This window comes from Balaenoptera acutorostrata, chromosome 3 (genome assembly GCF_949987535.1).
Source record: "Balaenoptera acutorostrata chromosome 3, mBalAcu1.1, whole genome shotgun sequence".
Lineage (NCBI taxonomy): Eukaryota > Metazoa > Chordata > Mammalia > Artiodactyla > Balaenopteridae > Balaenoptera > Balaenoptera acutorostrata.
In genome coordinates, this window is record NC_080066.1 from 126,251,265 (window position 1) to 126,265,606 (window position 14,342).

Here is a 14,342-nt window from a genome sequence, read left to right on the forward strand (position 1 = left end):
GGGTGAGAGAGGTGAGGAAGCTGCAGATGAAAAGTTTGAAGCTAGCAGAGGTTGGCTCATGAGGTTCAATGAAAGAAGTGTCTCCATAACATAAAAGGACAAAGCAGCAAATGCTAATGTAGAAGCTGCAGCAGGTTATCCAGAGCTCTAAGCTAAGATCATCAATGAAGGTGGCTACACTACACAACAGATTTTCAATGCAGACAAAACAGTCTTCTATTGGAAGAAGATGCCATCTATGACTTTTATAGCTAAGGAGGAAAAGTCAATGGCTGGCTTCAAAGGACAGGCTGACTCTCTTGATACAGGCTCATGTAGCAGGGGACCTGAAGTTGAAGCCAATGCTTATTTACCATTCTGAAAATTCTAGGGTCCTTAGGTAGATTATGCTAAATCTTCTCTACCTGTGCTCCATAAATGGAAAAACAAAGCCTGGAGGTCAGCACATCTATTTACAACAAGGTTTACTGAATTATTTTAAGCCCACTGTGGAGACCTACTGTTCAGAAAAAAAGATTCCTTTCAAAATATTACTGCTCATTTACAGTGTACCTGGTCACCCAAGAGCTCTGATGGAGATGTAAAAGATATATGTTGTTTTCAGCCTGCTAACATAACATCCATTCTGCAGCTTATGAATCAAGGAGTAATTCTGATTTTCAAGTCTTATTATTTAAGAAATATATTTCCTAAGGCTAGAGCTGCCATAGACAGTGATTCCTCCGATGGATCAGAGCAAAGTAAATTGAAAAACTTCTGGAAAGGATTCACCATTAAGATGCCATTAAGAATATTCGTGATTCATGGGAAGAGGTCTATTAAAATATCAACATTCACAGGAGTTTGGAAGAATTTGATTCCAACCCTCATGAATGACTTGGAGGAGTTAAAGACTTCAGTGGAGGAAATCACTGCAGATGTAGTGGAAACAGCAAGAGAACTACAATTAGAAGTGGAGCCTAAAGATGTGGCTGAATTGCTACAATCTCATGATAAAACTTGAACTTATGAGGAACTGCTTCTTATGGATGAGCAAAGAAAGTGATTTCAGGAGATGAAATCTACTCCTGGTGAAGATGCTGTGAAGACTATTGAAATGACAACAAAGGATTTAGAATATTACATAAACTTAGTTGATAAAGCAGCAGCAGGGTTTGAGAGGACTGACTCCAATTTTGAAAGAAGTTCTACTGTGGGTAAAATGCTATCAATATCAAGGCAAGACCGTCCAACAGCAAAAGGATTACAACTTGCTGAAGGCTCAAATGATTAGCATTTTTAAGCAATAAATTATTTTTTTAACTAAGGTATATACACTGGTTTTTTTGACATAATGCTATTGCACACTTAAGAGACTACAGTATAGTATAAACATAATTTTCATATGCACCAGGAAACCAAAAAATTAATGTGACTTTCGTTGTTGAGATATTCGCCTTATTTCAGTAGTCCAGAATTGAACCCACAATATTGCCTAAGTATAGCTGGTAGTTTCTTAATTTTTAAAAAATTAGATTTAAAAAATTAGATTAAAAATCAATAATAATAAAGAGTTTAAACCTAGTTGACAAGAAGAATTACATATTCAGAAACAGGAATGTCAGGCAAAGTGGACAGGCAGGGGAAAATAAGTTTGGTTTTTGACATATTAAGTTAGCTGTAGGTGAGATTTATGTAGAGATGTACAGCAGGCAAAGGGAAATACAAACCTAAGTACAAGAATTCAGGACCAGAGGAACAGATTTGGGAGTCCCTGTGCAAAAAGGAAAAGTAGAACTTTGGAATGAAAAGATCACTGAGGAATACACTATTGCTAGAAAGCAAGCAGCCAAAACCAGTAAGTCTGAAGAATAAGAAAACTTTCTCTGCCTGAAAATAAGATAGAGAAGGAAAATTTAGGAAATTTAGGAAAATTTAGGAAATCGAGAAAGGAAGAGTACAGTGGCACAAAGATGCCTTAGGAAGAGAAGGTAGATTTGAAAATGAATTCCAAATGTTATAAAGCTGGGGGTACACAAGAGAATGGAACACTGAACGTGGCATGTTTCTATGTTATCCTTCCCTATTTTATCAATTATCTTCCTTTCTTTCTACTAGATCATTTCCAAGAACATACCATTATACCCTGGCATGAGTCACCTTACAAACAAGCAAGCAAGCAACTAAACATACATGTTCCCTTATCTTCACACTGTCTTCTATGACTATGCATTCTTCTGTTCCCTATCATTGCCAAATTTCTTGTGTTGTCCATCTAGGCTGTCTTTACTGTCTCATTCACTCTTCATCTCTCAACTATGATCTGGCTTCCAATACTAACTACCACACTACTGAAACTGCTTTTCAAGTCTATGTAGCTAAATCCAATTCTCATCATACCTGATTTATCAAGCAGCACTAATTAAGAAACCTTGGACAAATCACTGAATTTTTGAGACTAATTTCTCTTCTATAAATGAGGAGGAAAAGACTGTATTAAATAATCTACAAATTTGGATTCAAATTTAAGGTTTTATAATAGTAAATTTACTTATAAAATATTCCTTAAAATGTGAAACTAAGTGAGAGAGCTGCATTTGTCTGTGTTGAAATGGTTTACCCCTGCTTTACTGAGGTATAATTGACCAAAAAAACTATATATTTAAAGTGTACATGTGATCATTTGACATACATATACATTGTGAAACGATTACCACAATCAAATTAATGAACACATCTGTCCCCTCACAGTTACCCTTTTTTAGGAGGGAGGGGGAGGGGACTGTCTTGAAGTATTAAATGGGAATGAAAAGAAAACAGGGTCACTTTCACTTTCCTCACATGTAGGCTATAGATGGCCAAAGAACCTAGTTAGAAGTTATCTGTACTCTCCCTCTACTCTTTATATAAATTTTAATTTCTCTCCATGTGTTTTTGGATGACATCTTCCATATTAACAAATAGAAATCATTAAATCAGCCCGTTATTGAAGTTTTTATGTTGTAAACTGTTTTGTGGCCACTCTAGATATTTCAGAGTCAAATCTAACTACTTACCAATGAAGTTTCTGTAATTCTTTCTTATTCCATTCCTCATCCTGAATTAAACCAGGTAAACATGCTAAGTAAGACCTGTTCGTCTTGCCAGATACCATTGTCTCAATAACTGGAAGCTCATTCCTAATATCAGATTTCTGAAGATTTTCTTTAGCAGAACATCTAGCTTTCTTCTGTTTCATATGAAGTTCATTTTCACTCTCTTCAGTTTCAGATTCAGACATCACTGGGATTGTCCTTGTTTTTCTTGTGCTTTTTCTCAAGTGAACCACTATTTCTTCGGTATTTCTTGCTCTGGTTGTCTTAACAACCCCAGCTTTCCTTCTAAATTCCTTTCCTTTTTCACTCTCTTCATTAGACAAATCTGATGAGGACTGATGCTTGTAAAATGACACAGTTACTTGATTTTCAGTTTTCTTCAATTTTGATAACCTTGTATTTTTCTTAAAGTCAGAGGTGACTGTTTGTTCCTTTTTAGGACTAGGTATTTTTATTTTCTGGTTGACAGTGAGTAAATCACATTCACTACAATCTTCCTTGTTTTTACTTTTATGACCCACACTATACTCAAATGTACTTTCTAAAGTCTTTGTGGGCTTGCTGATTGGACTTGTAGGTTCACTTAAGTTTGATTTACTTTCTTTTTGATGCTTTCGCACTGCAAAATCTGTTACTGCTTTAATGGTGCCAAAGGACAGATTATAATTCATGCACTTTTGCTCTATAATTTTTTTAGATTTGAGTGGTGTTACTAAAATATAAGGTTTCTTCTGATTAACAGCCATATATTTTCTTTCTTCGTCTGAGAAAAACTGTTCCCTTGATGTTAGAATATCAACGGATACTTTGGATTCTTCAGTTCTCTCTTTAATTTCATAAGACAAAACCAAAGATCAAAATTTCAAATTAGCTACAAACAGAATATAGAAAAAATATTTTCACAAATAAAATATACTGTTTCTTTCCCCACAAACTCCATTTTAAACATTACTGCCAAATTAATCTTCCTGAAGCACTGGTCTGTTCAGATCACTGCCCCTTCAATTGTAAACATATACTAATTTTTATACCAATCTGTCCGTGACATCTCACAGTCTACTTAGTGTACACAGTTCCTCTGCTTGGTCTTCAATATAGTTCTAATCACTCACTGTACCCAAATCTGAATGATATTCTATGTCTGTTAATCCACTGCTTCTCAACTTTCATTAATGTCATTCACTCTACTTGGAAAGTTTCCTTCACTTACCACCTGCTTCAATAACCTGTTCTAAAACCTGCTTTATTTCTGTTTTCTAACCCACCTATCCACAAATTTTGTCTTGATTCCCTCAACTGAATGAAAGCTCTCCTTCAAATTTCCAGAATACTTTCAAATAATATCATGTTTGACAATGTGCCCTGCATTATAATTAACATACTTATCTTTCAACCGAAAAAAATTCTTAATGGTAAGAATTTCGTCTTCATTTTTGATTTTTTTTTTTTTTTGGCTGGAGTTAGTACAGTCTTTCACATATATAGCAGATGCTAAATATTTGTTAAATTTGGAAGTAAAATATTAAGAAGACATAAGGAAAACCACTAGGGTTGCTAAAACCTTACTAGGTATGTAATATATGGAACAGAAGCTATCCTAGTTAAGGAGAGTTAGGAAAACATGGAACTCCATCTGCATGGCCCCATACGCATCCCCAGCGGTGGTCACAGGGATACATTTTTGCTGAATCCCCCAAAACTCCATGAAGCATCATGGGCTAACAACCAAAGCAGAACTTGGGAATCTTTATTATACTGTGTCACTGGTTAAAGAAAGCAAATTAAAATGAGAGAAACTCTCCAATTTGAAACTTAGGAAACCAGAAGCCAAACTAATTTAATTTCTAACTTTAAATTATACAATTATAAATATATACAAATCGTAAACCATCACACCAATCATCATAGTGAAGTACTCCAACAACCTACACATATTATGTGCCATTTTACAAGATGAATGACGAAATGAAAGACTGATGGGTAATACTGAATGCTGGGGAATAAAGAAGCCTCTAAATTATAGTTCATGGAGAAGTGGCACTAGACAAAAGTTATCAAGAAAGTTTCTACATGATTTCTCAATGCAATCATGTATCTTCATATTATGAAGGAAGAGTTTTCTTCTAATTCCTCATATAAACATGATTCAAATGTTCAATTGGAAATGTGAAAATTTTGAACTTTCTAATTTTGAACAAAACCTTTTTATTCGAATATTTTTATTAATTTTATTAAATAACTTGAATAAAGATTCAGACCATTCTGGATACTTCAACCTAAGCTGTATGAAGCTAGTAGTGTTAGTATTGTTTCCTCTCTACTTCTTTAAACACTTATAAATGTTCCTCACTTTCATTTCTTTTCACCTAGAATAAGATAGAAAAAAATGCTATTAAGCTGATGGATTTAACTCAATATGAAATTTTAAACTTGCTAATGTGTAGAGAAAAGGTTCTTTAAATTCTGGTAGGCAGGATTTCAATGAAATTACTCTGAAAATCCACACTTACACAAAACTAAATTATGGTATTAAGTTCATAGACGTCTGTACTTGAAGATGCACAATGGATGGTCCTCCTTGCTCTTGAGATTATTACAGTATGGTGAGGAAGGCTGATATTATAATCATTTACAATATACTGTTAAGTATAATAACAGAGATAAATAAAGTACTTTAAGAGCAATACTATAATATATAGATTATAGCATTAAATATACGAAACAAAACTTTATGTAAATCATTAAAATACACACACACAATTATATCATCTTAAATTATCATTGGTTGGCACTTTTGCATAACCTCAGTTGTTTAATGTTAGATGTGTTTTTTTTTATATTTCAGTGGTTTTCCCATGGAAAGTTAATGATAATGATAATAATACAAACAATAACAGCATCAAATACCACCACTCAAAATAATGTATGTGACAAGAAGACACTCACTGTCTTAATAGTTTCATAAAACAATGATCTAATGAATCACACTGGAAAAATGATACATCCAAAACAGTATACAGTAATATCTTCCCCTAAACTGAGCTTCTCAAGGAGAAGCATCTCGTTTTATTCATCTCTAAGTTCCTAACAGCTAACATAGATCAAGGTTCATGGAAGATGCTTTAAAAATGTTTGTTGAATGATTTTCCTATGGACACAGCTGGCATGTAAATTACCAAACTTTAGTCTTTTACATTTGTATTCTCAAATACTTTACCAATAATATTCACAATTTGCCTCAAATTCCTGAAAAACAGTACTATAAGTGAAAGGAAGGAGTGGGGGTAGGGAGATGATAAGACCTAAGACTAAAGAAGACGAATAAATAATTCAAAGTTAGATACACTTTTAGGGATCTTTTAAATTTCGGAGTAAAAAAGTATATAGCAGGTGCTGTAGCCCCAGGACTCCAGAATACTGAAGAGGTCTAGCAATGACAACAAGCAGTATGCCTAATTTGCGAGAAATAGGATGACTTTTGATAAAATGAAGGATTGAGAAGGAACTGGAGCAACAGTTAAGGAATGAATTTTTGCTAGCTGTATGCAAGCAGTCATCCACATATTTATTCCTTTCTCTGTACTACAAAGGATGAGCATAGTTTCAATGGGGGTGGGGGACAGGGAAATAGGGTATGGTGGGGTGGGGAGTGACATACAGGTACATTTATATCCAGTATGGTGCTATGTTTTTGGCAGAAGCAGTCCTGAACTCTTGAAGTTCTGTAAAACTCTTCATTGTAAGATCAAGGTAGAATTGGCATAAATTTATACAACAGAGTCTAGGAATTTTACTCATTATATTATCTAGAAAGGACTGTAAATACTTTTTTTCAGCTTGGGGTCAGGTGGATGTGAGGCAGATTATAGTTTTGGTAGAGTTGACACAGAACAGTTCTGCCAGCTACCTTCATAGCAACGGTCATTCAAAAAGACATGCCATTACCTCCATGAAAGCAAACTGGTTTTGTCTATTAACAGGAATAATATTTAGTACAAAAATATAGGTATCTGTAATATAGGTCTGAGGTAAGCTGGCAGCCTAAATACCTTGCGTCTAGAAAACTGAAAGAACAATCATTTTTCATTGTTATGTTGATCAGTGTTCTTGCTATTCTGATTAATTAAAAGGTATAATTTTATGAAGTAAGCTGAATGCTGACTACAGGCAGTCTACATTGCAGTTTCTCCTCTTAAGCAGTGAAAAAAACCCAGGAATTTTAGGGCAGTATAAGTCAAGAACTCAATACTAAATTTAAACAATTAAACAGTGTGGAGCTCAGGTAAAAATTTACCACTATACCAACAGAGAAGAAAAGAGCAAACATACCCAAATGATCACAATCAAGGTCATAAGTGGCAGTGGCTCTTTGGAGGACATCTGTTTTTTTTTCCCCTGCATCATTTTTCATTGATTTTCGAATGTCAGGAACAACTCTTTCAGTTTTCTGTTTTTGTCTGGCCTTTCCTTCTTTCTTTTCACAAGACCTAAAAAACAAGTATAGTATTTTTCCTCTAATATTGGTTCTCAAAAAACAAAAGCAAAAAACTAAACCCATAAATAAATAAATGAAACTCCCTCAGATAAAGCTTTTTTCCCCAGCAGATTACCTTTAATCTTGCATTATTTAAGCTTTCATGGCTTCTACCCTTTTCCTCCCACAAACAACTTAAGTATAACATCTTAATGACCTCTTAAGTTCTTCTTATCTATGTTCTTGCATTTCCCACTTAAGCTGATATTGTAAGAAAATTACAGGACAAATTCTGCCAGTTGTCTGTTCTTGTAAAGTTTATTGAACACAGCCACATTCATTCTTTTCAGTACTATCTATGTTGCTTTTCCACTACAAAGGCAGAGTCGAGTAGCTGTGATAGAGGCAGCATACCCATGAAAATACTATCTGCCCCTTTACAGAAAAAAACTGCCAGCCCCTGTTATACCTTATTACATTGTGACATGATTAGTCAACTTACACAACCTATCCCCTATGAGTTTCTAAGGGCAAGAATTAATCAAATTCAGACTTCCCTGGTGGTCCAATGGTTAAGAATCCACCTGCCAAGGCAAGGGACACAGGTTCGATCCCTGGTCTGGGAAGTTCCCACATGCCGCGGAGCAACTAAGTCCGTGCACCACAACTACTGAGCCCGCAAGCTGCAACTACTGAGCCTGCGGGCCACAACTACTGAAGCCCATACACTATACACTCTAGGGCCCGCATGCCGCAACTACTGAGCCCGCGTGCTGCAACTCCTGAAGCCCACGTGCCTAGAGCCTGTGCTCCGCAACTAGAGAAGCCACCACAATGAGAAGCCCGCGCACCTCAACGAAGAGTAGCCCCCGCTCCCTGCAACTAGAGAAAGCCCACATGCAGCAACGAAGACCCAGCACAGCCAAAAATAAAAGAAAAAGAGTACAAAGAAAAAATAATAATAAACCAAGTTTTTAAAAAAAAAAATTAATCAAATTCTTCTTTGTTTTCCCAAGGTTGATACAGTACAGTGTCTGCTAAGCAAATGACACTTAGTAACTACTGAGGGAATGAATGAATTAAAAAAGGACCAGACTTCCCTGGAGGTCCAGCGGTTATGGCTCCATGCTCCAATGCAGGGTACATGGGTTCAATCCCTGGTCAGGGAACTAAGATCCCACATGCCATGTGGCGCGGCCAAATAAAATAAAATTCTTTAAAAAAAAAAGGTCAAGAACTTCAGACTCATGTTTAACAGCTACATGCCTCTTAAAGGGTAAGTAATTGTGGATGACTCCTTGAAATACATCAAAGGTTTTATTTTCCTTTTAGATTTATTCCATATGACAGAAGTTCTAGTAAAGTGTTACTGCTTTCTGAAAGTCTAAGATCAAAGACAGCTTCAAAACTGGCATTTCCAAAAATACAAATTAAAACCACTTTACATTGGTTACATGAGTATATATATTTGTAAAAGCTCATCAAATTTTATTCCTAAAATAGATACAGTTTATCAAATGTAAATTATACGTCAATAAAGTTGTTTTTTAAAAAGTTAAAAGGTACTTTACCTTAACTGTTCTAAAAAATTATCAATGTACTCTTTCCATTTTTCTGGAAATCCAAACATAAATTTCCTTATGAGATAATTTGGGTAACCTATTTAATGATAAACAAACAAAAATTACCTGAAAGTCTAGATTTTAAAGTGATGTCATTAATTCATTAAATAATTTAAAAATATATACTTATTGCTTACTATGTGCCAGGCACTGTCATAGATACTGAGGATTCAGCAGTTGACAAAACAAACAAAAATCCCTGCCTTCATGAAAACTGGCTTCTAAACAGAAAGCAAACCAATAAGTAAAACATCTCATTTGTTAGGTGGCCATCGATGCTATGGAGAAAATTATGCAGTTAAGGGGAATAGGGATAGCAGTGTGTTCATTCTACGGGAGAAGAAAGGGGGCAGGCAGCTTTTCAAAAAAGGACAGAGACATTCTTACAGAAATAGCATCATTTGAGTAAAGCCCTGAAAGACATGAAAGAGTGAGCAATGTGGCAATATAGGGTTAAAGCAGTGGAAGCAGAGGGAACAAAGTGAAAGGGTATGAGGCAAGAGTGTGCCTGGTTTGTTTGTAGAATGACAAAGAAATCAGTGTAGTTGAAGTGGAGTGAGGAGAGGCTACTCAGATAGGTAACAGAGGTAGTTGGGGGAGATTATAAAGCCTTGGGGTCATTTTATAAACCGAGTGTTTTACTTTGGGTGAGATGGGAAGCTATAGAAAAATTCTGAGTGGAGGAGTCACAGAATTTGACTTACTTTAACAGGACTGAATTAGCTGCTATTTTGAGAACAATCTGTGGAAGTACATAGGGAGAAACAATGACACCAGTTAGGAGGTTACAGCAATAATTCAGACAAAAGATGAGGAAAGTCCAGATCACAGCAGTGCAGCAGAGGCCTGGGTTCTGGATACATCATGAAGATAATGCCAGTAGGATGTACTGACGTACTAGATGTGAGTGTGAGAGAAACCGAGGATTTAAGTGTGTCTCCTAGGAGTCTGGCTAGCCACTGGAACCATGGAAAGAGGGGAAGACTGTAGCCTATACAGATTTAAGGGAGAAGACCAGGTTTTAGACATATTAACTCTGAGACACCTGTAGACATCCTAGTGGAGATGTCAAATAAGCAGACAGAAAATGAGTTGAGTGGCTCAGGGAATATTCTTTGTTACAGATAAAATTTGGCATTTGTCAAAATCTGAATGAGATTTAAGCCTAAAAGAAATCAGCACAGCACTGAGTATAGAAAGAGCCGTAGTCTATCCCATCATTTAGAGGCAAAGAAGAAAGAGAAAAATAAGCAAAGAAACTAAGATGGAACAGGGAATGAGGCAGCATGAAAATATGGTATTCCAGAAGCCAAGTAAAGAAAGTGTTTCAAGAAGGTAGGTGTGATTAACTGTGTCAAGTGTACACTGGATTTAGCAATGTGGGGACCACCAGTGACTTTGATAAGGGCTGTTTTGGTGAAGAACTGAGGATTAATGCGTGATTAAAGAGAATTCAAGAAAAAATGAGAAAGAATTCAAGAGGAATTAGATCTAAGTATAACAAATCATCTGAGCTGTTTTGCTGTAAATGAGAGCAACAGTGGCTGAAAGAAGTGTGGTTAAAAGAGGGCCCCCCTCCCAGTTTTATTGAGAAATAACTGACATACATTACAGTATAAACTTAAGGTATACAGTATGATGGTTTGATTTACATATATTGTCAAATGATTACCACAATAGGTTTAGTTAACATCTAGCATCTCATATAAGTACAAATAAAAAGACAAAAGCAATTTTAAAATTTATAAATGTTATAAGAGATGAAGATTTAGCATCTGTACCTCTCCTTCCTCACCCTCTCCCCACATTTTTTACAGTAATTTTAATTATATCAAAGATTGTTTGCATCATTGTAACAATGTGAATATTGTTCACTGCAGAACCTATTAGAATACTGTGATTACATGTACTTTCCCCATGCTGTACATTTCATCACTGTGACTCATTTTGTAACTGGAAGTTTGTATCTTTCAACCTCCCTTACCTATTTCACTCATTCCCTGACCTCCCTCCCTTCTGGCAAGCATCTGTTCTCTTTATCTATGAGTCTGTTTCTGTTTCACTTTGTTCATTTGTTTTATTTTTTAGATTACACATACAAGTGAAATCATATGTTATTTGTCTTTCTGATTTATTTCACTTAAAATTTAATACCTTCTAGGTCCAGCCATGTTGTCACAATAGCAAGATTTCATTCTTTTTTATGGTTGAACAATATTCTTTTGTGTGTGTGTGTGTATATATATACACACCACATCTTTTTTTTTAAATAAATTTATTTATTTTATTTATTTATTTTTGGCTGCATTGGGTCTTCATTGCTGCACATGGGCTTTCTCTAGTTGCGGCGAGCAGGGGCTACTCTTTGTTGTGGCAGGTGGGCTTTTCATTGCGGTGGCTTCTCTTGTTGCAGAGCACTGGCTCTAGGCATGTGGGCTTCAGTAATTGTGGCATGTGGGCTCAGCAGTTGTGGCTCACGGGCTCTAGGGCATAGGCTCAGTAGTTGTGGTGCACAGGCTTAGTCGCTCCGCAGCATGTGGGACCTTCCCGGACCAGGGCTCGAACCTGTGTCCCTGCACTGGCAGGCGGATTCTTAGCCACTGCGCCACCAGGGAAGTCCCACCACATCTTCTTTATCCACTCATCCATCTATGGACACTTAAGCTGTTTTTGTATCTTGGCTATTGTAAATAATGCTGCAATGAACATAGGGGTGCATTTGTCTTTTCAACTAGCTCTTTTGTTTTCTTTGGAAAAATACCCAGAACTGGATTGCTGGATCATACGGTAGTTCTACTTTTTAATTTTTTGAGGAACTCCCATACTGTTTTTCCTAGCGGCTGTAAGCAATTTACTTTCCCACCAACACTGCATAAGGGTTCCCTTTTCTCCACATCCTCATCAACGCATGTTATTTCTTGTCTTTTGGATAACAGCCATTCTCACAGGCATGAGGTGATATCGCATTATGGTTTTGATTAGCATTTCCCTGATGATTAGTGATGTTAAGCATCTTTTCATATCTGTTGGCCATCTGTATGTCTTTTTTGGGAAAATATTTATTCTCTGCCCATTTTTTAATATGGTTGTTTCTTTTTGTGATGTTGAGCTGTACGAGTTCTTTGTATACTTTGCATATTAATCCCTTATCAGTAATATAGTTTGCAAATATCTCCTCCTATTCAGTAGGTTGCCTTATTTTGTTGACAGTTTCTTTTGCTATATGGAAGTTTTTTAGTTTGATGTAGTCCCATTTGTTTATTTTTTGCTTTTGTTGCCCTTGCCTGAGGAGACAGATCCAGAAAAATACTAAGGCATATGTCAAATCTTACATTTAAATCTTTAATCCATTTTGGGTTTATTTTTGTACATGGTATGAGAAAGTAGTCTGGTTTGATTCATTTGCATGTAACTATCCAGTTTTCCCAGCATCATTTATTGAAGAGGCTGTCATTTCCCCATTATATTCTTACCTCCTTTGTCATAAATTAATTGACCAAATAAGCATGGGTTCATTTCTGGGGCCTCTAACCTGTTTAGTTGATCTATGTGGCTGTTTTGGTGCCAGTATCATACTGTCTTGATTACTGTAGCTTAGTAGTATAGTTTGAAGTCAGGGAGTGTGGTGCCTCTAGCTTTGTTCTTTATGTACTTAGGTGTTCCTATGTTGGGTGCATATATATTTACAATTGTTATATCTTTTTTTTGGATTGCTCCCTTTACCATCATGTAATGTCCTTTTTTGTGTTGTTACAATCTTTGTTTTGAATTCTGTTTTGTCTGATGTAAGTATCGCTAACTTGGCTTTCTTTTCATTTCCATTTGCATGGAATACCTTTTTCCATCCCCTTACTTTCTATCTGCATGTGTCTTTAGATCTGAAGTGAGTCTCTTGTAGGCAGCATATATATGGGTCTTATGGTTGTATCCATTCAGCCACTCTATGTCTTTTGACTGGGACCATTTAGTCCATTTGCACTTAAAGTGACATTTAAAGTAGTTACTGCCATTTTGTTAATTGTTTTCTGGTTGTGTTAGCAGTTTTTCTGGTTGTGTTTATAGTTTTTTATTCCTTTCTTCTTTTGATGGCTATCTTTAGTGTTATATTTGGATTCCTTTCTCTTTTTTTGTGTATCTATTACAGATTTTTGGTTTGTGGTTACCATGAGGTTTATATATAGCATGTGTATATATATATATTACATAGTATATATATATAATTATTTTAAGTTGATGATCTCTTAAATACAAATGCATTCTAACAAACCTGATTTCTTACTCAAAAGAGGGTTTTTTGGTTTTTTTTCTTTGATAGGAGAAAGGAGAATTACTGGAGTAATATCCTTGATTAAAAGAGGATAGGAGCTGAAGCATAAATAGGTGGACACAGACAGGAACATGGAAAGTTTGTCCACAATAAAAGCAGGTACAGATACAAGCAAGTGAGCAAATGTGACAGAGAAGTTTTCTTTCTTTCTTTTTTTTTTATAGATTTATTTATTTTTATTTATTTATTTTTGGCTGCGTTGGGTCTTCATTTCTGCGCACGGGGTTTCTCTAGTTGCGGCGAGCGGGGGCTACTCTTCATTGTGGTGCGCAGGCTTCCCACTGCGGTGGCTTCTCTTGTTGTGGAGCACAGGCTCTAGGCACGCGGGCTTCAGTAGTTGTGGCACGCAGGCTCAGAAGTTGTGGCTCGCGGGCTCTAGAGCGCAGGCTCAGTAGTTGTGGTGCATGAGCTTAGTTGCTCTGCAGCATGTGGGATCTTCCCGGACCAGGGCTCGAACCCGTTTCCCCTGCATTGGCAGGCGGATTCTTCACCACTGTGCCACCAGGGAAGCCCGAGAAGTTTTCTTTTGATTGTTCCTATTGCTCAAGTCCTCTTCTTGCTCCCCTACCCACCAAGATGAGAGAGGGAGGTAGGAGATGTGTAAAAATATGAAATAGTTAACAAGGACGATGGGAGAGTGAATGGATTAGGGAGCTGTGGTAGGATACCAAGGGGCACTAAGTGACCACAACTTGTTGCTGGTAATCATAAATTTAAGTTGGACTACTCAGACGTGTTTTTCTTCAGTCACTTTAGCTGTGTACAAGGCATAGGCAGAAAATTAGATTGTATCAGGACTGGGGTTGTGCCGAGCAGGTTCAACAAAGAGAGGAATTGGGGAGCTA

At 36.4% G+C, this 14,342-nt stretch overlaps 1 protein-coding gene across 3 annotated transcripts in view; it reads right to left on the bottom strand.

Annotated features, from left to right (window-relative positions):
* MIS18BP1 (MIS18 binding protein 1) overlaps positions 1-14,342 on the bottom strand; it is a 59,563-nt gene that overhangs the window by 25,858 nt on the left and 19,363 nt on the right. For all 3 annotated transcript variants that reach the window (XM_057542624.1, XM_057542623.1, XM_057542625.1), the window contains 3 exons: positions 9,120-9,207; positions 7,404-7,561; positions 3,036-3,900 (listed from right to left, as the gene is read on the bottom strand). In XM_057542624.1, coding sequence (XP_057398607.1) covers positions 3,036-3,900; positions 7,404-7,561; positions 9,120-9,207 — 1,111 coding nt within the window. The remainder of the gene's footprint in view (positions 1-3,035; positions 3,901-7,403; positions 7,562-9,119; positions 9,208-14,342) is intronic.